Source organism: Epinephelus lanceolatus, chromosome 10, assembly GCF_041903045.1.
Source record: "Epinephelus lanceolatus isolate andai-2023 chromosome 10, ASM4190304v1, whole genome shotgun sequence".
In the NCBI taxonomy this organism is placed as follows: domain Eukaryota; kingdom Metazoa; phylum Chordata; class Actinopteri; order Perciformes; family Serranidae; genus Epinephelus; species Epinephelus lanceolatus.
This window is the reverse complement of record NC_135743.1, coordinates 9,117,416-9,142,916: the sequence shown is the minus strand read 5'-3', so window position 1 is coordinate 9,142,916 and position 25,501 is coordinate 9,117,416. Positions and strand designations below refer to the sequence as shown.

The following is a 25,501-nucleotide window of genomic DNA, read 5'->3' as shown; positions in this document are numbered from 1 at the left end:
AGTGTTCTGGTAGGCAAATAAGGTGAACGGACATGCACAATATCAGGATCTTAAAACCGGCACAGGGACATAGAATTTATTCCAAGAAAGACTTGTCAAAACATCTTCAGTGAAAAAGGCCTAAAGGTGATCAAGATTTCTAAATTTAATCAAAAGATATCCAAAATGTGGACAAGCATATTTACAACCATATATGTGTGAATATTATACATCATTCAGAAAAACATTTAGTTAGAGATGTTTGAATTCTATATCTGTGTCTTTGTATGAATGTGTACTTTGCGTATCTGACCTATCAACGGGTCTGTGACGTGGGTCCAGTCGATGCAGTCCTGCAGCTCCAGCTGGTAATGTGACTGGATGTATAGCAACAGGTGCTGGTAGAACCCCACGCCGGCGATCAGGTGTGTGCGGTAGGCACACTCCAGAGCGCTGCGGCTGTGGATGTGCTACAGTAGAGGAAAGAGAAAGAAAAGAGAGGAGCCAATACATTAAAGATATGACCAGAGCAACAATAATAAACTCTGTTAGTTTACGATAAGCATTAACAAAGTACAAAAGCATGGAGCAATGAAATATACTGTCACCAAAAAGCTACAACACCACCAGACAGCCTTAAAAAGAGGATCAAAAACAATGTAGCAGAACCAAATATATCATCTTCTTCATGCCACGCAGTCCTCTTCCTTGTCAAAACATGACGCCAACATTACCCCCAATGTAACTTTAACAATGACAGCTTGTTTGTAGATTCAAGTGTGTTACACTACTGGCTGACACAGCCTCCAGCCACTAGCCTAAAGCAGCGATGAGGAGCAGACTACAGAGGTCTAATAAACTCACTTCTGTCTAGCTTTAACCCCCACATATTCTTCATTTTTAAATTTACAGTCTGATGCTAACTCAAGAAGCATCACTTATGGACATTCGTCAGATTGTGTGCAGCAAGAGACTTTATGACTTATACAAATTAAAACAAACAAACAAATGAGCAACAATGACTAAAACTCAACTGCTGATAACATTAAAACATGTTCATGATTCCAGTTCACAAGCATCTGAATCACAGTACACACTCACTACATTATTATTACTGAATTAAATACAGAAATGATCCAGTAACATTTGATAAGGCCAATAATGTTTGATGCTTTTCCTATGTTGGTCCAACAGCAGAGCAAAGCGCCAAAAGTGACATTTTCAGAGGTTTGATTTCCACTGGGATCACTCAGGCAGAATATGCACACACTCTTGGCACTCTGCGAGGAACGTTACATCCCACTGACCACAAAATGGCAGATGTCATGGTGGCGTTGACCTTTAAGTGGCAGCCAGGATGCCAAGCCAGCCAACAACAGAAAAACTGGTTGTCTCATACATGCTGCATGGGCCAGTTACCTTCTTGTTGGTCTTGATAACTTGGATGACCTCATAGTAAACCTTCCTCCAGAGCAGCTCCTCAGCCTTGCGGCCGTAGTCGACAGGGTGGAGGAACATCAGCTTCACGCAAAGCTCCCTCAGCCTGGAAACACACAGAAGGAAAAGCAGATACACATGCATAAGTTAAGGAGGTAGTTGGGTCACCGGTTTGACAAGTGGACCAATGAGTCAACCTAGTTTCACAGGAACAGGTGGGGCTATGCAGAACAGAAACACCTTGCAGGATACATACTGGAATGGTGGGCTGTTTGTCATGATAAATCGAGATAATGAAAACAATCATGCAGCCCTACTTTATAGACACTGCAGTTAGTAATAACAGATTATTCGAGTGCTGTCGGACAAATATCACTAATGAGCATGCCTTTCCTTTCTGTGACTCACGTGGTCTGTGTAAACTGATTCAGAGTTGTTCACCAGAATATTGTGAAATCTCAGTCCGCACTTTGTGTGCAGCTGATGACAAGATTATGTTAATTCAGTTAAGCAAGTACATGCAGTATTTGTCATTATCGCCTCTTTGAAGAGATGCTACTTCCATTATTTAATGCTGAAGATGATAATATAACACTCAACATATGAGCCTCACACTGGTGTCAAATTATCATATATGCAAGTCAAGTACAATATATGACCACAGCTCTTAGATTAAATGATGTCCTGGGGGAAGTGACACTTGTGGATACGTTTAAATACAGGTGAAATCCTCCCAAAATATGTGCATTGGAATTTGCCACATTCATGGGTAGTAGTGGAAATGCATATGAAACAAATGATAAAAGTGACATTTTTAAATGCCTCACTCGTCAAACCAAGCGTCCAAAACCCAAAGACAGCCAGTGTACTATCATATATGACAATGAAAAGCAGCAAATCTTCACAGTTAGAAACTGAAACTAGCAAAAGTTTGGCACATTTAATCAAAAAATGACGGCACCTCAGCTCTACATGCAGTCCTGACCACAAGGAAAGTTTGCCTCATCAACTTTTTATACTGCATATTGCTTCGCAAGGCAATCACTGAGCAAAACAAGACATTATCTCCTCCGTCTCTCCCTCTGTGTAGACACATGGCCAAGTCTCGCTTTCACATTTACCAGCAACTTCCTCTTTCTCAGCTTTTGTTTCATTGTACCCAGTATGAAAATAACAACTGCAATCCTGCTCACAGGCTGAGCCGCTGAGCACAAAGCAGTATCTTTATTATCATTTATTTTTGTTTAGCCTTACAGTGATCACAACTTCTGATAGACAGAACCAAATCATTATATTTAAGCACACTGTGATGTACAATGTGCACACAGAATATCAGATCTGTAAACTCAGGAGACATGCAGGCAATCCCAGTTGAACACACAGCTAAACAGAGGGGTAGTCACAGCTAAATGAACTGAAGCTAAGCGATCAGCAACTGGTTACATTCAGAATTTTATCTAGAACAACTGTCCAGATGTTTAACACTCCTGCCTCCCTCCACACACACACACACACACACACACACACTGCTGAGACAGCTGGACCTACTTGTTGCGAAGGCTGATGTTCTCCGGCTTGAAGACCTCTCTGTAGGATGCTTTGCTGCCGATGATGACATCCAGCTTATGCACAGACTCCACCACAGCCCTGCGTAACATGAAGCAATATGAACATTAACATTATGACAAGGGTAACGCCGTGATCTAAACAATCCCGAGGAGGCTATCATAGTGCCACAATCCTTTCTGTTCCCTTTGTCACAAACGCACTGATGACACTTGCAGCTAAATAATGATTTGCTAACATAAGCTACACTTCCACAAAACATGATGACTACCCGGTCAGATTTAGCTGAAGCTGCGCTGACTGGGTATACAAGGAATGTGTGGCTACTCACAGTCGTGACAGCTTACTGAAGAGAAGAATAGATGGACCCTTTCTTGTGATAACAAACATTGATTGGCTAGCAGCTAAGTTAGCCAGCACAATAACGTCCACTTAGCACCTTGGTTAGCTAAGCAAAACGGCCTCGCCAACTTACCTGTAAAGCCGCTTGATGAGAAGGACTTTCGCCTCTGGCTCACTGTCCTGACCCGGTCCACTCATGTTAACGACTTGCCGGTTATTTGTTCACACGCTCCAGCGTCTGGTCAACCGCTTCCTTCAGCCCTCCGGACCGCACAGTTGTCAGGGCTACTCCGGTTTGTTCCCCGGCAGTGACAACTAGCGCTAGCTATCGAGATAGCGTTAGCTTTCCTCCCTTTCCCTCTGAGTCTCTTTCGTTTCTTGTGTCCTTTGGCAATACCCCCCTCTACCCATCCGTTCTGAAAACCGGGTAGGAGGGGTTGCCTGGTAATTTAGGCTCTTCCTGGTCAGCTAAAACGCTCTGATATGCCTCTTGTGTTGTTCCCCGTTCCAGCCATTGCTACGAAGGCGGCCATTACTCCTATCAGGCAGTGACCGCCTGAGTATCGCGAGAGTACAGATCACGCTCACAAGCTTCACGGGTTGCCAGACTGTGTGCAAATCCCGCATTTCCGAAAATATTGATTAAAATGTTTCCTACTTCTGCAAATTACACATTCAAATAAATACATAAATACAAAAATAAAATAAAAAAGATTTCAGCAGTGGTGTGAAGAAGTATCCAGATATTTTTCTTGAGTAAAGAGGCAATACTACAGCGTAAAACTACGCTGGTACAAGTCAAGGCCCTGCATTCAAAGGTTAACTTCAGTAAGAGTAGCAATTTTACTTTAGTGAAATTAGCAGTTCTACTTAAGTGCATGCCACATTGTACAAATAGAAGTAGAAAGGTGTTTTTTTGCATTTACTCAGATATTGTACCTAAGCACAATTTTAAGCTACTCTTACTTTACTTAAGTATTTTCAGCAATTTCAATCTTTTTAAACTATCACACAATGTAGAATAACTATCTGAACTGGACAATTCTGCAAGTAGCAACAAGTACTTTTACTTTACATGTTGCAGTAAATGTTTCTTAAGTGGAATCTTCAATGTAAGACTTGTATATGACTTTACAGTTGTGTCACAAATAAATAGCCTATAATTTCTTTCCAGATTTGTGCATTCATACTTCCATCATTTGCACATAAAGGCACAGAAACCACAGCCACTATAAACACTGTTGTTGTAATTCCTCATGGTTACCAGTAGAGGCCCATAAAGATCACAGATTATTTTGCATCCCTATAAATGCTGTGTTGAAGTCACAGAGAAATGGCATTTTCAGACATGCTTCCTTGCTAAACTGAATGTATTCTTATGGATTTCCTGATTGTAGAAACAAGATATTGGTGTGGCAGGTGATGATGAAGGGGATCACTGAAAGATGAGGCATCAGTTAGGAAGGACAAGGTAGTTTTATTAAGGTTCTGGTTCATTATGTCATGATTTTGTCTTGCTTGAATGATAAAAGTATGTTTTTAGAAACTAAAATATTGTAATTTAGAAATAAATGCACAATTTTGGCATGGTTTTACACAGGTCTATTGTATTAAATGAAAAATGAAGACCTTGACATTCATTTTGTTATGGAGCAAGTTGAGGTTGAACTCTGTTTGTTCTGTTCATTCTGCATAGCATGAACTGTCTATTGCTCCTCCGCTGTGCTAATTTTTTTCCTGCTCTGTCCAAACTCAGAAGTTGCCAACTCACTAAGGAGCTGCAGGCGATTAAGTTTAGGAGGATGAAGATAATTACAAGCTTGCTATATTCAGTCCAGTCCCCAACTCCCAGATCCTGCCTGCCATCCTCGCTCTCAGCACCTCAGCTGGGGAGAGTGTGAGGAAATGATCTGCTCTGCTCACCAAGAGAAGGAAAATGTAGACAACCCAGATGAGCGAGCACTGTGATGCAACCACAAGTGAGCTGCAAAAACTTACCTGTGAAAATAAGGGTGAAAGAGCTTGTAAGACTAGAAAATGAATCTTTCCATTGGAATACAGGTACAACCAGCGAAGGCAATTGATAACCTACACTTCGTTTGGGTTCGTAGTGCAGAATTTTTGACTTGATAGACAGTTTTGGTTCTTGATCATTCATAACCTTGCTAAGAGGGTGTGCATGCTGTGAGCCTATACATACAGCATAGACTAGTGCTGAGACAATTAGATGATTAATTAATTAGTCGAGTGACTGAAAGTTAATTGACAACAATTTATGAAGCAAAAATGCCAAACATTTGTGGGTACCACATTCTCAAGTGTGAGGATTTTCTGATTTCTCTGTTTTATATGATTGTAAATAAAATATATGGTTGTTTTTTTTTAACTGTTTATCAGATAAAACCAGCAATTTAAAAACATCTCTTTGGGTTCTGCAGGAATTGTATCTATTTTTTTAACCATTTACACACACAACAATTATTCTAGAAAATACTTGATAAATGAATCCATGATGAAAATACTTCCTAGTTGTGGCCCTATAGTCAAGTGGTGGATTGTAACAGAGTACATGTATTCAAGTCCTGTACTTCAGTACATTTTTGAGTGTTTCCATTTGATACTTTATACATCTACTTTGCTAAATTTAAGAATCCATTACATTTATTTGACAGCTTTAGTTACTATTTAAGATTACGATGATGTACTGAATATAAATTAAACTACCCAGCAGTACAAAGCTAAAATTAGCAACATCAGTGATACTTACACATTAATGCATCACTGATTATAACCCAGTGATATTATATGTATTATTCTGAAATGAGCCATTCTGTGTACTTTAAGTATATTTTTAAGCTAATACTTTTGTACTTTTATTTAAGTAATACTTTGAATGCAGGACCTTTACTTGTAATAGAGTATTCTTACACTGTGGTATTACTACTTCTACTTGAGTAAAATATCTGCATATATCTTCAACCACTGCTGAAAAAGGAAGTGACCAAACATTGCTTCCAGACAAAAACTGAGCCATGTTTTCCACCACTTGAAGGAAAAGGCTGGCGATATTCTATATTTTTGTTGTTTTCAACCAATCCCATGAAAAGACCAAAACCAACAACTTAACAACTTTGTCTCAATTTGTTACTACTGAAGGTGTAAATCCCAAAATCCACAAAAACACTTCATTACAAAAAAGGCTAATAGATTTCCTTAAACAGCTGGGCACTGTAGTTTTTAGCAGATGTCAGTCAAACATAAATTAGCAGAGCATTTGTTGGGGACTATTTTCAGCTATGTATTATACACATTTGGTTCTCTGGTGAGTATTTACAGCAGCAGGACGGTGTATGTGGGATTGTCTCAAGACAAACTACGATGTGTAGATTAATGGTAATGTCACCCAGTGCAACAGTGTGGCTCGCTGATGTGTTTTTAAAAGTTCTGTGTGCAACATTCAGAGCATTTATAAAGCCGCAAAACACTATTTGCTGTGTAAAGATTTAGTGGAGTAATGGCTTCCTGAGCAGAGGATGAAATCATGCGCTCTGTGTGTGTTTATAATCCGAGCTTCTCTGTGGTTTGTTATGGTAAACTGGTCGGGCCGTGAGTGCATGTGGGTATTAACTGACCACCTCATTGCTGCAGCTTTACACTGTACTCATATGGCAGTAACTGCTGATATTGTGATGGCATCATCGCAAAATCCCATTCTCCAGTTCCACCCTGGTTAACACTGTTAGCTCTGTGAGCACTGGTGCCGTTGTTTATGGAGTTAGCACCATTAGCTGCTAGCCACCGGCTCAGACTCCCTGTTGAGAACCGTGTGCAGTCAACCCATATGCTCTGAATTTGGCCCCTTTAATAATTAACAGAAAACAACGGTGTTGAGATTTGTTGACAAAGTAAGATAAATATGGTCTATCACAGCAGTAATTTGAAATGGATGGATACTTTAAGTCAATGCATTAAGAAACAGAACACACATTTCCACCGCAGGTTAAGAATTTAATTATTTGTTTATTTATTTATTTATTTACGTATTTCTATCTCCAGATTCACCCACCCGAAAAATATAAATTCCGGTGTATTCCAAAAAAAAAAAAAAAAAAGGAACAATGGCATCTTCATCAACCGCATCAAAGGAATTAATCAACGAAATCAAAATGGCAATAATTATTATCATTATTACAATAATAATTCAATGATCAGAATATCCACATTCATAACAAATCCATATACAACTGCAATACACTCTTCAACACCACTCTTCCATTAATATACACAAAATCCCCAAATGTCTGTCCTGTCAAAACAACAATAGAGGAGTTTTGGGGAGGGGGGCTATGGCTTGTCAAGGGGTATGAAGATGAGTGACCAGAGGAGTTAATGGATCTAAGGTTAGTAAGAGTATAAGGGGGGAGGCACACTTATTTAGTAAGGACCTATACAAAAACAAGCAATGTTAAGTAATGACAGTATACTTTCATGGAAGAATTCGCCAGTCTAACCAGATCTCAACAAAAGGTTAGAGGGCTCCATGAGAGGCAGAATTTGGGGAACAAAATTTCAAGAAATATATAAGGGTTGTCGGAATAAATATATAACTCTGAATGACAACCGTTGCAAACATATACCATAGGAACCTAAAGTGAAAGTCAGATACGCAAGAACTCAAAAACAGGTCGAGAATTTTCAAAGAAATGCAGATGGAGGTTTCTGGAAAAAAATTGTCTTAGTCTATATATGTACAAACATTGCTTGGTCACCCAAATCTACTTAGAAAAGCTTTTTAGTTGGTCAGAAAATGAGTGCAAGCTTTAAGAGTATGTGAGTTACTTCTTGTATGAGAGCTTCAAGAATGCAGCTGTTAAGTGACAGACCTTGCTGATATTCTAAGTCTGTGCACAAAGTGCCTCTGACAGCTCGGTACATTTAAAAACCTTTCCATGCCTCAGTATTGGTAACTTGAGAAGACCTATTCATAGAAAGAGAGAGAAACATTAGAGGAAAAATAACTGTACACTCTGCATATACAAACAAACTGTATATACACATAGACATACCATATATACACATTTATCCAGTATATACACAAAGATTTAGCCAGTACGCACACTTATATACAAACACATTCACTCGTTTCAGCAGGACCTCTAACATATCTCTCTCTGTCGTCGTTTCAGTCGTAAGTGGAAATGGCGGGGATTTCAACTCAGACTGGTGTCAGTGGGGTCCATCCATTGAAATAAATGGGGGGAGTTTTACAGCAATTTGACTGCAGAAATGTGGCCACACTGAAACCAAGAGTTCATCCTCCGCTCGGTTAAAACTCTACAGACACATAGTCGAAAGTGGAGTACAAAACAATAGCTGTAAGAATGTCCTCATCCAAAGACTTTCACATCGTCCGTAAATGGAGAGCTCCATGGCGATTGTTGGGCGAGAAACATCCGTCCACTGTTTCTTTTTTTTTTGTTTGTTTTGAATGATTATAACCAAGAGGAAGGGGTGGGGCACAGGTCACAGCAACGTGCAAACTGCTGTAAGGGGAGTAGGTAAAACACAAGTTTGTCCCTTTCGTCACAGTCCTTCAGGGCAAAGCTTCTCTCCACAGGATTGTCTTAGTAAGAAAACTTGGTTCATATAAAATGGATTATTTATGAACTTCCATTAGATAGAGGCATCTATCTATATCAAGAAATAAATATCTGCTCCGGAAGATTTCTGATGAAGAGTTTCTTTTTTTTTTTTAAATACTATTGTAAGAATAAGCATAGAAATATAAATAATAACATTCTGTCCGGTTTTTCAAAGTCTTCACTGAAGCAAAGAGTTTTGTTCTGAAGCAGTTTCACTTGTTGTATTAGGCTGTGCATATTTAGTTTCCTTTAAAATCAAAGTCTGAAAGAGATTCGAACGGAAGAGCTAAAACTATACGAGTCGAGAAAGAGATCAAGTGTGTCTAAATTGGAGTAAAAATGAAGCGGTTAAATAATGCTTTGAGAATCCTAGATAGATAAAGAGTGAGTAGATGAAGAGGTGAAGAGGAGTCAAAGGGTAATTTGAAAAGACTATAAGAGAGAAAGAGAGAGAAAGAGAGAGGGAAATAAATGCTCTAAAAGTAAATCAGCTTTGACTGAAAATTTTTAAGAGAAGTCAAGCACCTTTGAAATACATCTTACCCACAATACACCTCCCCTCTCTCTCAATTTGGGCGTCACGCCTTCCTTGGCCTTTGTGTTCCTCCGTTCTGCTGATTGATCAGACTGCATAGCTGTTCTTTGCATGCTCGGCAGGCTAACAAACGCCAATATGTGTCCAGCCTACCTTTTTAAAAGTAAAATGTAGATCCAACCACAAGGCGTCAAACACATTTTTTAAAAAAATCCTGTTATCAAATCAGAGAGAGAGGGCCAAGGTAAAGTAAAAAATTAAAAATTAAAAAAAAAAAAAAAAACAACCCAGCATTTCCTTACATGGTCCGCTGGGGCTCTGCACCATCCCTTGAGCAAAGAGAATGGGACCAATGCCCCAAGTTCTCCCTTTGTCAGCCAATCGCGTCACGAGAGAGGGCTCTGGACATTTGGCTATGCCACCCTGCGGACTGCCGATGGTGCATCAGCCAATTAGGTTCCACATTGTCCTCCATGAAGCTGTGAGAGTGGCTAGGGGGAGAAAAAAAGGGAGACAGAGAGAGAGAAGAAACGGGGGAGGGTGCTTGATCAGGTGCTATTGAAGCATAGCGAGAGACCGAGTATCTGCATGGTGGCAGTCTGTCCAAAGCTGGACTCATCTCTTTTTCTATATATATATATATATTTATATATATATTTGTGTGTGTTCAGCTCTGAGGCAACTGCTTGTTTACCTGAGTCACTGAGGTATTTTCACAGCAATGTTAATTTCTCAATCACGGATCATCTCACATCTCTGAAAAAGACACTGAACCTAGGTCGCTTCCAATCCAACATTCTTCACACAAGTAATTTCACAAGAAGAAAAGTAGCCCTACAAGCTGTCTCAATAGAAGACAATCTTTCCCTGTGTGATACTGCTAGCATTATTAACATTTGGTGGTTCAACAGTTAAACATTCATTGAGAGAATGAGTCCAAGCTAATCCATTAGCACTGGCCTACAAAGTGCTAGTGTCGGCAGTGTTGACCTTTGACACTGCAAATTAAGTGGTTTGTTGACTCTAAAGAGAAAAATGGCTGACACAGAGCTGATGTGAAACTCTTCAACTCCTCTTGGTTCAACCTTCAAACAAGCTGAGTTGTTTCAGAGCGACACCAGTGTGTGAGGCTACAGACACGAAAACAGGTTCACATCCAGACAAACCGTAACAACAGACAGTTCATACACAAAATGAAGGAATATGGATACACGTTACAGACATTTCAATGACTCGTGTTTTCAGCATTTGACACATGAGAAACTGAAGAGTTCATTTCAAAAACACATCGTACAGTAATTCTAAAAATTCAAATTAAACTCTTTTAATTTGTTTCAATGTGGTTTCAGAAACAGATGCCAGCTTTTTCATTTTGAAATGAAACTTCAAATTATGGAAACGACACAAAAAAGTATGTCAGTACTGTTTTTTTAAGCATCAGGGGTGTTTTATAATCCTATCGTCTTAAGCAAGGCATTAAAATGTGCATTTGGTCGATGACTAGCTAGTCTACTGGCCAAAGGATGCTCAATATATTTATCCCAGGCACTTAATGGCGGGCAAACCTAAATGGTTGAAATGGTCTTTTCACACATAAAATGATCCTTGTTATCATATCACGCTGGCAATGTTTACTGTAAAAAAAAAATAAAAAAAATTGGGGACTGTCATTAGTACTTGTATACACTAACAACAGCAGTTTGGGTGAAAATTGTAAGAGAAATTTTAAAAAAAAAATCTAAATAAAAAGTACTCATAATGGCACCACTTGTCTTCTCTATATGAACACAACATTTTTAACTAAAAAAAAAAAAACCCTGTAAATCTCCATTCATCCATTTCATTCAAAGTAGCTAAATTCATTATTAAAATTATTACTTCTCTGTGTAAAATCAAAAAAAAAATAGCACTTTTGGGTCTCCACAAATTTGAAATAACCCGTTCAATAGATGATCAATCAGATCTTAAATTGGGGAGCTGCTTTTATTAACTGTAACCAGAGATTGGAGGAGGGCGCTTCTAAAAACACACATATGGAAACCCCAACAACCCCATTGGACATAGGAACACAACAGGATGCACAGAGAACAAAGACAAAGACACATACAAAACATACTGGGGGGAATAAAAGTCCTGTCAAAGACAAATCGCAGGGGAGAGAGAAAGAGAGAAAAGACAGTGAGTGAATCATGAAAGAGGCAGTGCTATGGCAGACACAGACATTTGACTTGGAAAATGGCACCATTTGTTTCTGTTTAGCACCAGTTTATCACATATCGGTTCTGAGATTGAGAAGAGAAAAATTGCACGAGCTCAGTCCAAAAAAACAAGAAGTCCCTTAGATTGGAAAAAAAAAAAAATTGGAAAAAAGTTCCCAAAAATGTCTTCTGTCACTCAAAACCTCTACGCCGCTTTGATCTTGTGTCTTTGAATCTCTCTTTTCAGCCCACAGATCATTTCTCTCACTAGCAAAAGCTAACTTGGATCTCTATCCGTTACTTCTGTTACTTCAGATCTCTATTGGAAAACCCTGTTGAAAAACACTCAAAGGCACTAAGAAAGCCAGACTACATCACCAACATCTCTACCTAAACAATTTGCAGCCTGGCGTGTTCAGGATAGGTTTATTTAATGCACCTACATCCATGGGAGTCAAGGGTGACTATAAGCTAGCTTATAGCACTTACTAATGGCTACTATGAAGTCTTTGGGGTGCAAGACATTCTATAGCGCTTGTTCCTTACGTGTATTTGTTCCTCATGAAGCCGCAGACAGGCAACGAGTGCACAGAGCAGGTGTTCACATATCGGCTTGGTGTGTATGTCAAATGCTTTGTTTGACCGATTCAAACAGTGTGTGATAAGGTATCATTATCTTGTCCTGCAAGACTGATACTAACTGAAGCTCCATGTGAGCATCAAGAGAACAAGTGTCCGTTGAAGAGCCCTTTGTGTTGTGTGTTCGTGTGTTATGCACTGTACAGTTGCTGTGTGATTACTACTTGTCTCCCGCACACTTTTCTTCTCTCTCTCGCCCGGGGAATCAGAATATCTACGGCGGATTCTTTTCAAAGCTCGCTAAATGGGAAAGACGGGGGACAGAGTTTTCCTTTGTGTTGTCTCTCTCTGATTTGGCTCAGTGTTGTGTTTGACCTACTCCCCCTTCTTCTGCTATGCCTGTAGTTGCTGTTGTTGCCGTGGTTCCGGTTGCCTGTGAGGTTGTCATGGGGGAGGATGTTTGGTTGCCACGGAGCTCTCCATTCTGACTAGGATGTTGATGAGGAGTGGGTAGAGAGGGAGGGTCTACAGTTTGGGGGAGGACTCCATTGTGGGGCGAGCTGTCAGAGGAAATGCCCGAGGAAGAAACTCTGAGGCCTTGATCGTCGGTTACCGCTCCTCCTCCTCCTTGTCCTCCTCCTCCTCCGCCTCCACCACCTCCCCCTCCACCTTCAGTTTTCACACCGGGGTCTGCATAACCCAGGGAGGAAAGCTGGTCCTCCTAGTGAGATAGAGAGAGAGGGGAGGGGAAAGAGGAGTGGGAGCAGGGAGAGATGGTCGTAGGAGAGAGGCCATTCAATGAGCGGTGGCAGGGATGTGAGGAGTTGTAAAGGAGATGTCCAATCAAGGCAGATAACGTGACATGTAGAGGGAAAAATCACATGTTGAAGAGGTGTAAGAGAGCGTGGGAGGAAGTAAGAATAGTGAGATAAAGATGGGAAGGAGGAAAATCACCAGAGAAGGATGTGAATTGTGTGGAAAACATCAAACATCGACAAATACAAAGAACCGGTTGGAATGGGCACGTGTAAAAGCGATGGCACAAGCAAAGTAAGGAGGAATCAGGAAATAAAAGACAAGTGATGAGGGATTGGAAGAACCACACAGAAAGAGAGAGACAGAGAGAGGAGAGAGAAAGAGCCAAATGAGTTACGAAGTTGATGCATGGCGTACACCAATAGAAATGGCAGCACAGGAAAAGGGGCACAAGGGAAGAGGGGATGAAGGGGGATTAAAATTCTTGAGGTCAAAGGGTCCTGATCCTCTTTGGATGAGTAGCAAGGAGTGTTTATCGGGTGTCAGGAAAAGTCACTCTTTGCCAATGAGTACAAATCATGTTCAATAAGTTTCTATGCAAATGTGCGAGCTTTTTTAAATTTAAGACTATAAAGGAACTCTATGCTTATGGTGTCTATAAACATCTTAACAGCACATTCTGTAGCATCAGCCTGCTGCTAAAAACATGCAAAAAAACCACAAGGAGCTCAGTGCCAAAGTTAAAAAAGCAAGATAAAGGTGCATCCTATAGATTTATGGCAGGAAATCCAAACCCGTCAAAAACACCAGCCAAAAACGTCAAACCCAAACCCACTGACCACGCAGCAATGAGCCGCTGCATGGGTATCCACCCTGGGTTGGAGCTTTTGATTGGTGATTAAGTCAAAGTTTGGTTTTTGCCATCTTTTCTTACCTACATTGGCGCAGAATAACAGCAATGCAAGACTAGTTTCATTATTAGTTTATATCAGAGTCTGTTTGCAAGCCTTCGCTCCCAGGCGTGTTCACTGATGTCTGTGTAGGAGCAGTGGGAAGAGAAAACAATTGGGTTATTGTGCCAATAGACAACTATGAGGACTCTATTCATAATGGTACTTAACGTATCCAAGAGCTACTGCAAGATGATTTAAATATAGGAGCATTTCGAAAGCTGAAAAATCACAGTTTTACCATCAGACCTCTGGTGGAGCCTCTTGAAATAATTGCACTTGATTTATCTTGGCTGGCACATTTGCTGTGTGGTGTCTAGACATAATTACACAGACTCTGTTTCACTGAGAATGTGCGGTGAGCAGAGAGCCATCTTAAAAGAGCCTGGAAATATGTGCAATAATTTAACTCATCTTTGTTCTTTATCAACCACTGGAAATGACAATAGATACCACTTTAATGCTTACGTACACGAAGTATGACGTACTGTAAAATGAATGAAAATGGCGTGCGGTAGAGGGGAAAGACAGGAAGTAGGAGGGATAGTTTGGTCTGCATCCAGTAGAGAAAATGAATCAAAAGCAAATAATCACTTGATAAACTGTATCTGATGGGTGTGTCCATTGTGAGTGGAAGGTGTTTCCATTTCACTTAAAAAAAAAAGTGAAAAGAAGAACAAAAGAAAAATACCCCGAAATTTGATGTGAATTAGCAGGCCTTTTCTCTTCTCAATCAGAACCAAAATGAATGAAAACATAGTCAGCCGCTAACTGGTGCTATGAACAGCCACAGTGTCTACAGACAGTTACAGGATGCCAGTAACATGACTCCACTAACACTTGTTTCGTTACTCTCAAACACGACCAACAGTGTTGTTTAATATCCATGTGTAGACCAAAACACATGTCTATTAAACTCAGTAAATCAAGCAGCTGAACAAAGACAGGGCAAAAATGTTTACTGACATCCTTTTATTTTAAACTTACCAAACTTGCTTCACTCTCTGTGGGCTGTAGTGTTTGATTACTTGGTGCATTTCAATTACAGCTTGGTGTGAAAGTGTTTTTTATGCTAATGAAAATTGGGGGTACTGGAGACAGAAACACAAAACACTTAGTGGAGAACTGAAATGTCAGGTGTATCGTAATGATGCAGAAAGAGTAGTGTACACACTGGTTCTTACCCATCTCCTCCAATCTCCAATCAATTTGAATCGTGGATGTCTATAGAGCAAAAATCTTCCTCACCTCCACATTTGAAATGCTGTAAGTGTCGGTTTAATCAACTTATATATGGCAGTTGTTACATTAAAAGACCCCCCTGCACTGTATGGCTTAACATGACTAGCTTGCCAGGTGAGGAGCTCTAACTCTGATGCAAAACAAAACAAAAAACGCATTTCACACATCCTCACACGCACCGGAACAACTGTCCTACGCCACCATTCAACCAAATAATGTGCCCAGGTGCCAAAACACATACACAGACACATAGATATCAGAAACACACTGAAAGACATAGAAAAACACACAAAAACATGTGCACAGTAAATCAGTGTTCTCCAGGGAAGGATTGGGTCAGATACGGAGATTTCCCATAATTCCCGTTGTATATCTGAGGGCGTGCTGGGAGGGGTGAGAAAGTGAATGGAAATGTGAGTTCATGTGTGTAGGAAAACAAAGCGGTTCAAAAACATGTTGTGTGTGAAGGAAAAAAAAAATAGAATAAAAGAGAAATCACACAATATTCCACAGACTTTCTAACAGATTCATACCCAAAAATAAATCTAATTTCTTGTTCACAAATCTGGATGGAAATCTATAAAACAATAAAACGTTATTGTGTGTATTCCCTTTTAATTCTGATTTTTTTTTCTGCATAAAGAATTGTGCAGAAAGTCACAATTTTGCATTCAAAATTGTTTCAAAAATAATACTGAGTATCTGTTTATTTAACTAATGCCTTGTCATAGTGCTATTGTATGAACCACAGGGCATGTGCATCCTGTTTGTGCATGTAACAGTAATGCTGTATTTACTACTGTATATTATTGTTTATAATGTATAATTCAAAGTTAACCACGGACAAGTGAAAAAATGAGGTGTCTATAAAATGTGATGAAAATCTGAGTTGAATATTTGCAAATGCCAACATCTGAAAACAGCGGAGCTTAGGAATCAATGGTACTCATTGATTGTTTTGTATTTCTCTGCATTACAGCGAGTTACCCAATGCAAAGAGTTACAGGAAGGTCTCCGTATATGACATGAAGATCATCTGCGAGTAATAAATGTTGGCATACTGTATGTCTGTGGGTTGCTGGTTATGACTGAATTGTGTGTGTGAACAAGCGATGGCTTTTTCACTTGTAGAGGGCTGCAACAGTCACACACAAAACATCTCATGTTTAATATTTTTGAAAAGACAGAAAGCTCTAAGCTGTTGTGGTACCTCTATATTTCCTCCAGGGAATGTGGTTTGCTCATTGGTCAACATAAAGTGGAAAAAGCATCCTAATTCATGTCAAATAATTCATGTTGCTTTTGGAGGTCTGTCACAGAATATTTCCAGAGTTACCATCTGATACAAGAAAACACACTGTTGTGTTGGCAGGGTGACAACAGTTTGGCAAACAAAGAAAATGTCTCTTTTTGTGTGGTGAAGGAGAGAGAAGCTTACTTCATACAACACTGTGCATAAATTACACTTTTCCGTCATTTGTCAGAGAAAAGAGCTGCATTAGGCAACACGTGCACGGAAAAATCGTTGCTAAATTGTTCAGCTTTGGCACCGATGACTCAACCAGGAGAGTCATAGCTACAGAAGTGCTACAACCCTGAGTCATGTCGCGTTGTTTGTGGGAAACATGAATAGGACCTCTACTTCCCTCACTGGGCCCCACACCACCACCTTTAGCAGGTCTTTTCTGCAAGCGTCAGGGGTCGGAGTAAGTCACATGTGCGAGTCACAAGCACGTCTCAAGTCTTAACCTTCAAGGCTCAAGTAAGTTTCAAGTTACTGTGGTGAGAATCAAACAAGTCAAGTCGCATCTCTCCTATAAGTCAAGTCCATAGACTGTAAAAAAACATAATGGACGTAGCTACGGTGTTGTCACCCATTGGTTTGTGGACTCCCATTTTGAAGCTTGAGTTTGGCATTTTGGCCGTTGCCATCTTGGTTTTTTGGACCAGGAAGTGACCAGATTTGGGTGAGAGGCTGGAGCTTTGGAGGAATGAGGGGTTGATCCATAGAATTTAATAATAAATAGATACCAGACACCAAGATGGCGCCTATTCATTCCAATACAGCATATGCCAAAAAAGTTTTTTAGCCTTTGGGTTTACTCCGCGGTATACAGCCCGGTGAATATGCCCAGTAGTGTTTCTTCTGCTGGCCCCACTTATGAGTTCCTGCTCAACACATTCTCACTCTGACCTCATCATATATTGACATGTGGTCATGGACTTTCCACGTCCACATACAACATGCAAGGTACACTGGGTGCGTTGGTTGTTGACGTTCTGGGACACCGTGTCAAGTTCTGCCTGTTACATGCATTGTCTTCTCTCAAGATACACTTCTGTTTCACAGGAAATTTAATGTTTGAATACAGTCTCTTTCAAAATAAACGCAGTACGATGGTACAACACTGCAACTTGACGTTTCTTTTCCTCCAACAACTAACACACATGGTTGGGTTTAGGAAAAAAGAACCGGGTTCGGCTTTAGAATCTTACAGGACGCAAACACTGCTGTCTCAGGTGAAGGTTGGTGTTTGTTGGACTCATCCACCACCCCTCCTGCCCACCCCAGTTGGACTTTTGCCGCCTTAACTTTTGTCTTTGTCCCGCCATGTTCCCCCCTAACGTCGTCGGGCGCTGTTAAACTATAACGACAACCGGCTGCGTATCATGCCGACGTTAAAGGATACCTTTTTTGGTTGGTTTCTGACGCCACAAGTCACTGCCCAAGCACCGGCGTGAGACCGGGCTCTCTCGCTTGGCTTGTAGACTTTACATTGTGATGACATCATGCATTTCTAATTGCTTTTCTTGGCTTGAGGAAAGTTGTACAAATATAATACCAACAAAGCTAAAAAAAAAAATCAGAATAGAAAGAGTGATAATTGACCTTGTTTGAAGTTTGAGGTGTTCTGAGTTTTACAAACGTCTCTTTCACAATGTTGGCCTATGGGGAAAATGCTTTCTGGCCCACAGGGGATTTTCCTCACTACAGTGCTGTGACCACTGGGAGAAATTTCCAATGTCCAATGACATTTCTAAAGGCTGGAAGAGCTGCAAGATTAAATCATTTTATCTCCATTTAGATTAGCAGGGAGCTCAACTGGAAGTTAGCTGCTTGGCCGTGCTCGGCCACCATAAGTCTCCGTCACACACGCTCTCTGGGCCCCAAAATGAGGAATCCAGGTTTTCCTTATACATTCATGGCACATCCTCGTAGGTTGATGGGTCTGCACGCATTGCACTAGAAATCACTAGATCATGTTTCAAAAACAAAATGGAACTTCTCAATATCTTGAAGAATGCAAATATTTAAAAAGTCAAGTGCTTTTGTGTCATCCGTCTCAAGTTAAATTCAAGTCTCAAGTCTTTTGTCAATGTCAGTCAAGCAAGTCTGAAGTCCACAAACTTGTGATTTGAGTGCCCTACCTCTGTTAACCACAACTATACTAGGAAGTTTGCTTACTTGTTAGCTAGCTAGCTTGGAAAAGTTAGCCAGCCTCTTTGTGTGCTAAAAGAAATGCACCGTACAAACAGAGATGGAGTCTTGATTTGCCTCAGTCTGTCTTGACTTTAAACACAACATTTCTTGTTTGTTTGTTTTGTGTGTGTGTGTGTGTATGTGTGTGTGTGTGTGTGATAATGCCCCCAGTGTGGAACGGGTCATTCTAAATGGCAGCAAATGTGTTCAATACAAACTTTTGTTCACCTAAATTTAATTTCCAGCCTCTCTCATGCATTTGGTATCATTAGATAAAAAGTGCACCGTCGGCCTGGTGCTGTGTTGCATTACATGATTTATGAGTATTAGACTTCAGACATATTTCAGGTGAACACCTCTCGCTGCCAAGTTTTTTAGTGTGGCTTTAAATCTTTGAAATGTTTTGTTGTCACCCTTTCAACATGGAGGTGTGCCCTTCAAGTAACCTCTGTCCAAACACTCTGTGACAAGCCTCTCTTTCTGAAAGATAAATGGAAAAGTAAGTGGGCCTGTCAGTGTGCTGGCTTGCAGTGAGTTCACAGGGTGCTGCGTATGGACAGGGACGCACATAGAGAACAGTAGAAGTGGAAAAGAGGCAGCAGGTTATGGATGGAGAGTGAGAGTTTGCCGGTTTGTTTATTACCTGGTTACTCGGGGTGGGACAGGCGCGAGACGGGGCTGCACTAGGATGGACTGACGCCTCCCCTAAGAGAAATCACCGTATCTCATCAACATAGGAGGAGAGGAGAGGAGAGGAAAGGAGAGGAGGATTGAAAGCAGGAGGCAGAAGGAGGAGGAAGCTGAGGAAACCAACAGCCACCCAAAAACAATACATACACAATGTACAACAAAAAGTGAACAGAAAAAAAAGACATAAATATACATGAAAATGCTTACCAACGCACATTTACATACACATACATTATGACAACCATTCACGCACCACATCATCAGACAACCCAACAGCCTGAAAGCATTAAAGCAGCTTGCCATGCAGTGTATCATTAACAGAAATCATGCTTAGGACAAGAAAGAAAAAGGCGTTAAATCATGCACTCCAAACGACATCTGCAGCTGAAAGCAGCTGATTAATCCAATAGACTTCAGAAAGCTGAATCTGGCATGTTTCCTGGTTTCGGAAGCGTAAAAGAACATGCGTATATCAAACATGCAATCATCTACTCTATGAAGATAAATATATACACACACTTGGAAAACCCAGAATTATATTTGCATAAACACAGAAACAACAGAGAAGAGGATTTCTGCACTTTACTGTAACACACACCGCGTCACACCACAACATATCACACCCCACACTCACTCAAAAATGACCAACAGTCAGGAAGTTGCAACAATAAGCACAAATTAAAGAGCCCAATCAAATCCTCTGTGAATGAAACACTTATGATTAATGTCACAGCAAGCTCAGGAAGCCATTTCCTCATTAAATATAACTTGCTGATACCTGCTGATCAAACAAAATGTCCACAAAGTTAAACAAAATCTAAAGGAAGGCGCTACAAATGATCAATAAAACAGTTCAATGTAAAAAACAAAACAAAAAAAACAAACAAGCATTTTAGTTTAACTGATAGTGTGGAGTAACTGCCACACACTGTAAGAAGTTTATCAAAAAATGATTCGACTTCTTTAATTGGCATTAATTGCCTTTAAAGAGCTGCTCAATATCAATTAATAATGTATCATCAAATAAAACATACTCCACCACTTCTACTGCAATAATATGATGTAATTTATTGGATTACCATGTTTTATTATATTTTCCAACCCATTTTGCTGAACATGTTCGCTTCCAAATTTACACAGGGTTTTTGTAGAGCTCACCAAATTAAATTTAAGGCTTTTTAAAACACTTTTATTTATACAAAATGCAATTAAAATGGCTTTTTCACAGTTATACCAGTCACAGGATGATGGAAAACCAGCAGGGACAATCCATTAATTTACCACATTTACTGACATTTAAAGCAATACTTCCTAGTAATACACACTCAGACACTTAGTTGTCACTTTATTAGGTACACCTAGCTAAAAGGAATGCAGTCTAATGCAATAGTCCTGCAGTAAATCTTATCTTCATGAAGGTTATAATGTTCAGTTTTTGTTAAGAGTTCCTGTTATTTAGCCAACCCTTACTCATAAAAATGGGATGGGCAAAATAATAAGAAAGACCTGTCGGTATAAACCACAGACGGCACCTTCCAAAACAATAGTGCAATAGTGCAATAAACCAATTAACGTGAGATTAATTAAAGTTTTTGTTGAAATTTTTTGAAAAGCTTTCTAGCAACTGCAGTGAAAGTTTTTGTAACAGGTCTGATCCTGCTGACTAATGATATTCAAGATCATTGTAAGACTTTTAATAGCTTTAAGGCTTTTTTTTATAGAACTAAATTCAATGCTTTCTATCACAACTCAAGCAGTAAATCGAGGTCGTATGTATCCTGACCTAATCACCAGAAAAAAAATTGGCATTGTACTTTTCTGCAAACCAGATACATTAACATTTGTATGCCATTATATATGTTTTAACAATACTGTGGTTAACGTGTGGTTAGGTTTAGGTACAAAGACATTTGGTTGTAATTACGAAAAGATCATGTTTTGACTTAAATTCCATGAGTCCGTGGCTTGGTAAAAAACAACTGCTTTTCATCACACTGTCCCTGGTGGAAAAACAGCCTGAAAACACCCATGTTTGGTGCCTAAAAAGTTGCTTGTTAAAAGGTGACAGGTCGCTAAAACACAACCAGTTTTGTTTTATGCTAACTTGGCAGGCGTGTTGTCTAGGTGACACGCCATCCACCATCCTCTTCACCTCCCAATGGCAAAGTCTGTTCATGTATTACGTCACTTTGAAAACACTGATGTAATATATCTGAAATGTGAAAATGTAATGCATTCCTGGTTTGGAAAAACGTGCCAACATTTTCATTTCGTCGTATGCTAATTTCTTCCCAAACATACACTGGCGCTAACAAGACACTATTAAAGCACTTTCACATAAACAATCTCACGCACTGATAAGAAGCATGTCTGGACAAGCGTGTACGTCTGGACACTGTTAAATGGAAGGCACAAGCAGGGTTTAAGTGCATGTGCTTGCCCAGATGCGTTACTTGTATGCAGAAAAGTGCAATGTTTTAGTGAAAATGCATATGTTGAGAAGTACTGAGCGTATGACTGGATAATGAGACTCAGATTATACTGCACGATTTGTGTGAGTGGATGTTTTGATATAGTTTTGTTGTTGTTAAACGTGGACCCCGTTTACTCTGATTCAACAAGAATTCTCTCAGTTTTTGGATTCTTCGTTCACTGAGAAGTTTCCTTCAAGAATTCAACACAACACAGAGAGAGTAACTGAAATAGAACTGATTATTTTGTGGGTGAAGTATTCCTTTAAAGACTTTTCGAGACCTGCTGACACCCTGTTATATTATTTGGCAGTTATCACCTTATCAGTTGCTGACGTGTGCTTTAATATATTTAAACAGAAGTCACTAATGCGTCCATGTCCTTCTAACAGCAGTTCTGAAATCTCAAAATGTCTGGAGGGGAGTCAACTTTGTGCAGTTTATGATTATTTTGTGGGCATCAGGATGCTGTTGTGGGAAGGATTATGGCATCCTGCACCTGTGTTATTATGTGAGGTCTAATTAAGTGTGGGGTGTTGTTTTGGAAGCTGGTAGCAGTGGCCTGAGGAAACAATGGCATCATGCTCTCCCCTCTCACTCCCTGTTAATTTACTGTTCCCTCTCTCAGATGCTACGTGTGCACCAGTCTCACCCAATAAAGCTGAGTGTCATCACACTGGACTGAACTGTCGGCTCGTCTTAAGTGCTTCGGCTTATGAACATGAGGCCTTGAAGCTAAAATACAAAAGAAACCTATGATTTCCAAAAGAACAGCTTCACAAAATTCTCACTTAAAGCGCCGTCTGTTTTAGCAACAAGCACCAAGAAATGAATGCAGACTAAAGGAGCATTTCAACACAACGAAAACACACTTCTTCCTGTGTATCAACTATAACTATTTATATCCATTTATAGAGTAGTAAAACAACTGTTTTGGAACTGTTAGTTGAATAGTCATGAAATTTTATAGACACGTTCAAGGTCCCTAGATGATGCACTTCAGTGATTTTGGTAATCCCCTGACTTTTCCTCTAGCACCACCATGAGGTTAATATCTGTGGTTTTTAGTGACAGCTGTTGGATAAATTGTCTTGAAACTTTATACAGGCAATAACCTCCCCCTCACGATCAATTATAATAACTCTGATGATCCCTTAAAAGAGTACTTCACCCCCAAAATGACCATTTCAGTTACTTCACCCCCATGTTACCTTGAATTCATGAAGAAAACTTTGTTTTTCTCGTATGCCTCCAAGGCGAACGAAGAATCCAAAAAGGGAGAAAAGTCTTGATACTCTGAAGGAAATGGCGACAGCATTTAACAACAGCAAATCTATATCAAAACCTATGTTTACAAAATCTCACACAACTCATGCAGTATAATCAACAGATGAACAGGTAGCACACAGACTGCACTATATGTATCCAAAACTGTTTTAAATAGTAAGGTTTTAGCAAAAATACATGTGTCTGGGAAATACTGAGCATGCAACAAGATAAATGGGACTTGGACTACACTGCATGAGTTGTGTGACAGTTTTTAAATGGATGTTTTAATATAATCTCATAATCTTCCCCTTATATTTCTATTCATCAAGAATTTTCTCAGTTTTTGGATTCTTCGTTCACTGTGGAGTCATGGGAGAAAAACAAAGTTTTCAGAATCAAGGTACTGATATACAAATGGCCATTTCGGGGTAAGGTATATCTTTAACATGTCATGTAGCACTAATGCCAACATTCTAATTAGTCTCATACTTTATTTTATGACAAAATACCTGAAAAACTAACCGTATTCATATTAGCTTCAGCTCTACTTAATGTTTAATTACACTAATTAGCATGTTACTGCAGCATGCTAATTAGCAGTAAACATGTGCTTTAACACAGTCTCACAGAGCCGCTCACATAGCTGTAAAGTCCTGTGCTGAATTGCATCACATTGTAGAGATGTTTACCTTCCACTGGTTTTAACACAGCATCTGTGTATATTAGGTTTCTTATGGTTATAAACTGCAGTGGCTATAGTTTTATTTTTCCAGTTGGGTCAGGCTTTACTTAACTTTTATTACATTTTATTGACCAATGATGACCTGTGTCTGTGCTCTGAAAAAGATTCTTATCCTCAAAAGACTGCTGGAAATATTTGTTTGTCTGTCTTCAGATTTTTCAGCTGCTTTAACATCAGAATGAGACTCCTACCTTTTAACAAAAGCATACCATATTTAAGTATCTTAAATATGGTATAAACATGGTACATATGTCTTGAGTAAAGGGAAAAATTTCACTTTATACGGTTTGATCTGTTGGAATTAAGGACTCCATAAATGTAGGAGTTGTACACTCCTCCTTTAAACACCATGGTGGAGGTTCCCTGCAGCTTGCAGATAACCTCCAGCACAGTCTGAATGTTAAGCAGGCTGCTGCTCGCAGTGTGCTCTTCTGTAATCCAATAAACATTTTTGTCAAGGCAGTGCTGGAGCTTAAATTGTCACTGGTAGATATAAAACCATATGTTGCAGCTAAATGCTGGTATAACCCTTTAACACTCTTCTTAATGGTTCTTCACAGACTTACAAGCCTGTTAAACATTGCATTTATTTGGTTCCAAAAACTCAGTGTTTCTTTTTAAGTCTCCAACAACAGACTCTACTTTCTTGTATTAATTCACTTTCCTTCAGTCTAAGATGTACTGCTAAGTGTAATAAGCAGTTTAACCCATGTGTTAGTGCTGGGAGATGGTGCCTAAATACAAAGCATTATTACTGTTTCATTTTTACAATTTTATTGTGTCCCAGACTTGTCTCTTTTTTAAAATAGCCCCAGAAAACAGGTATAACACCTTTTTTGCTGACAATGAACAAGACTCACCATGATTCATCGGGCATTCTCGGTTTTATCCATTTATTTTTGTTCTAATGTGCACTAAATCAGATCCCACATACTTCTTCCCTAATTGCCTACACTTAATGACACTCAAGTCATTGTCCTACCTATGCTGCAAACTTTATCCATCTGGCTCCAAGTGGGCTTACAAAAAACTTAAAAATAGAAACATACTTCATGGAGCTTCAACGATTAATACGTTTAGAAAAAAAAATGAATCGGTAACAATTTTGATAATCAATCGTTTAGGTCAGTTTTTCAAGCAAAAGTGCAACATGCTCTCTGTATTTTAAGCGCTCCTATTTGAGGGTTAGCTGATTTTCTTTGTTTTACACGACAGTAAATTAAAGATGTTTGGGTTTTGGGCAGTTTGTCGGACAAAACAATTATTTGATGATGTCATTTGGGCTCCAAGAATCTGTGATTTTTAATGTTTTTTACTGTTTTATGTTTAGAGACCAAATAATTAATCATTTAATTGAAAAAAAGACAGAAAGATTAATTGATAATGACAGCTGTTTTTTGTAGCTCTACTGTAGATCCCAGGTTACATTAATAACCTAGCAGAAGCCTGATAACTACTCTGTGTAATAGTGAGGACTTGTATTCATATTATTAATGCTGAACATATATATTTATATATTTTTTCTAAAGGTATAGCCCTATGGGATTTCTCAGAATATATAATTGTCACATTAGTTGTAATAATGACCATCAGTGTGATGCTCTGAAGCAGCTCTTCCCTCC

At 39.4% G+C, this 25,501-nt stretch overlaps 3 protein-coding genes across 3 annotated transcripts in view; all 3 read right to left on the bottom strand.

Annotated features, from left to right (window-relative positions):
* smg5 (SMG5 nonsense mediated mRNA decay factor) overlaps positions 1-3,882 on the bottom strand; it is a 29,545-nt gene extending 25,663 nt beyond the window's left edge. Inside the window, exons 1-4 of the mRNA XM_033640956.2 lie at positions 3,458-3,882; positions 2,965-3,063; positions 1,399-1,522; positions 293-449 (exon numbers count right to left, since the gene is read on the bottom strand). Of these exons, the coding sequence (XP_033496847.2) occupies positions 293-449; positions 1,399-1,522; positions 2,965-3,063; positions 3,458-3,522 (445 nt within the window). The 5' untranslated portion in view covers positions 3,523-3,882. The remainder of the gene's footprint in view (positions 1-292; positions 450-1,398; positions 1,523-2,964; positions 3,064-3,457) is intronic.
* A 5,932-nt stretch (positions 3,883-9,814) lies between these two features.
* syngap1b (synaptic Ras GTPase activating protein 1b) overlaps positions 9,815-25,501 on the bottom strand; it is a 217,200-nt gene continuing 201,513 nt past the window's right edge. Inside the window, exon 21 of the mRNA XM_078171410.1 lies at positions 9,815-9,992. Coding sequence (XP_078027536.1) covers positions 9,954-9,992 — 39 coding nt within the window. The 3' untranslated portion in view covers positions 9,815-9,953. The remainder of the gene's footprint in view (positions 9,993-25,501) is intronic.
* On the bottom strand, positions 11,625-24,749 carry LOC144464391 (uncharacterized). The gene is made up of 3 exons (XM_078171182.1): positions 24,740-24,749; positions 19,351-19,412; positions 11,625-12,999 (listed from the first exon to the last, which is right to left on the bottom strand). The coding sequence occupies exons 1-3, from the start codon at positions 24,747-24,749 to the stop codon at positions 12,637-12,639; spliced, it is 435 nt and encodes a 144-aa protein (XP_078027308.1). The 3' UTR covers positions 11,625-12,636.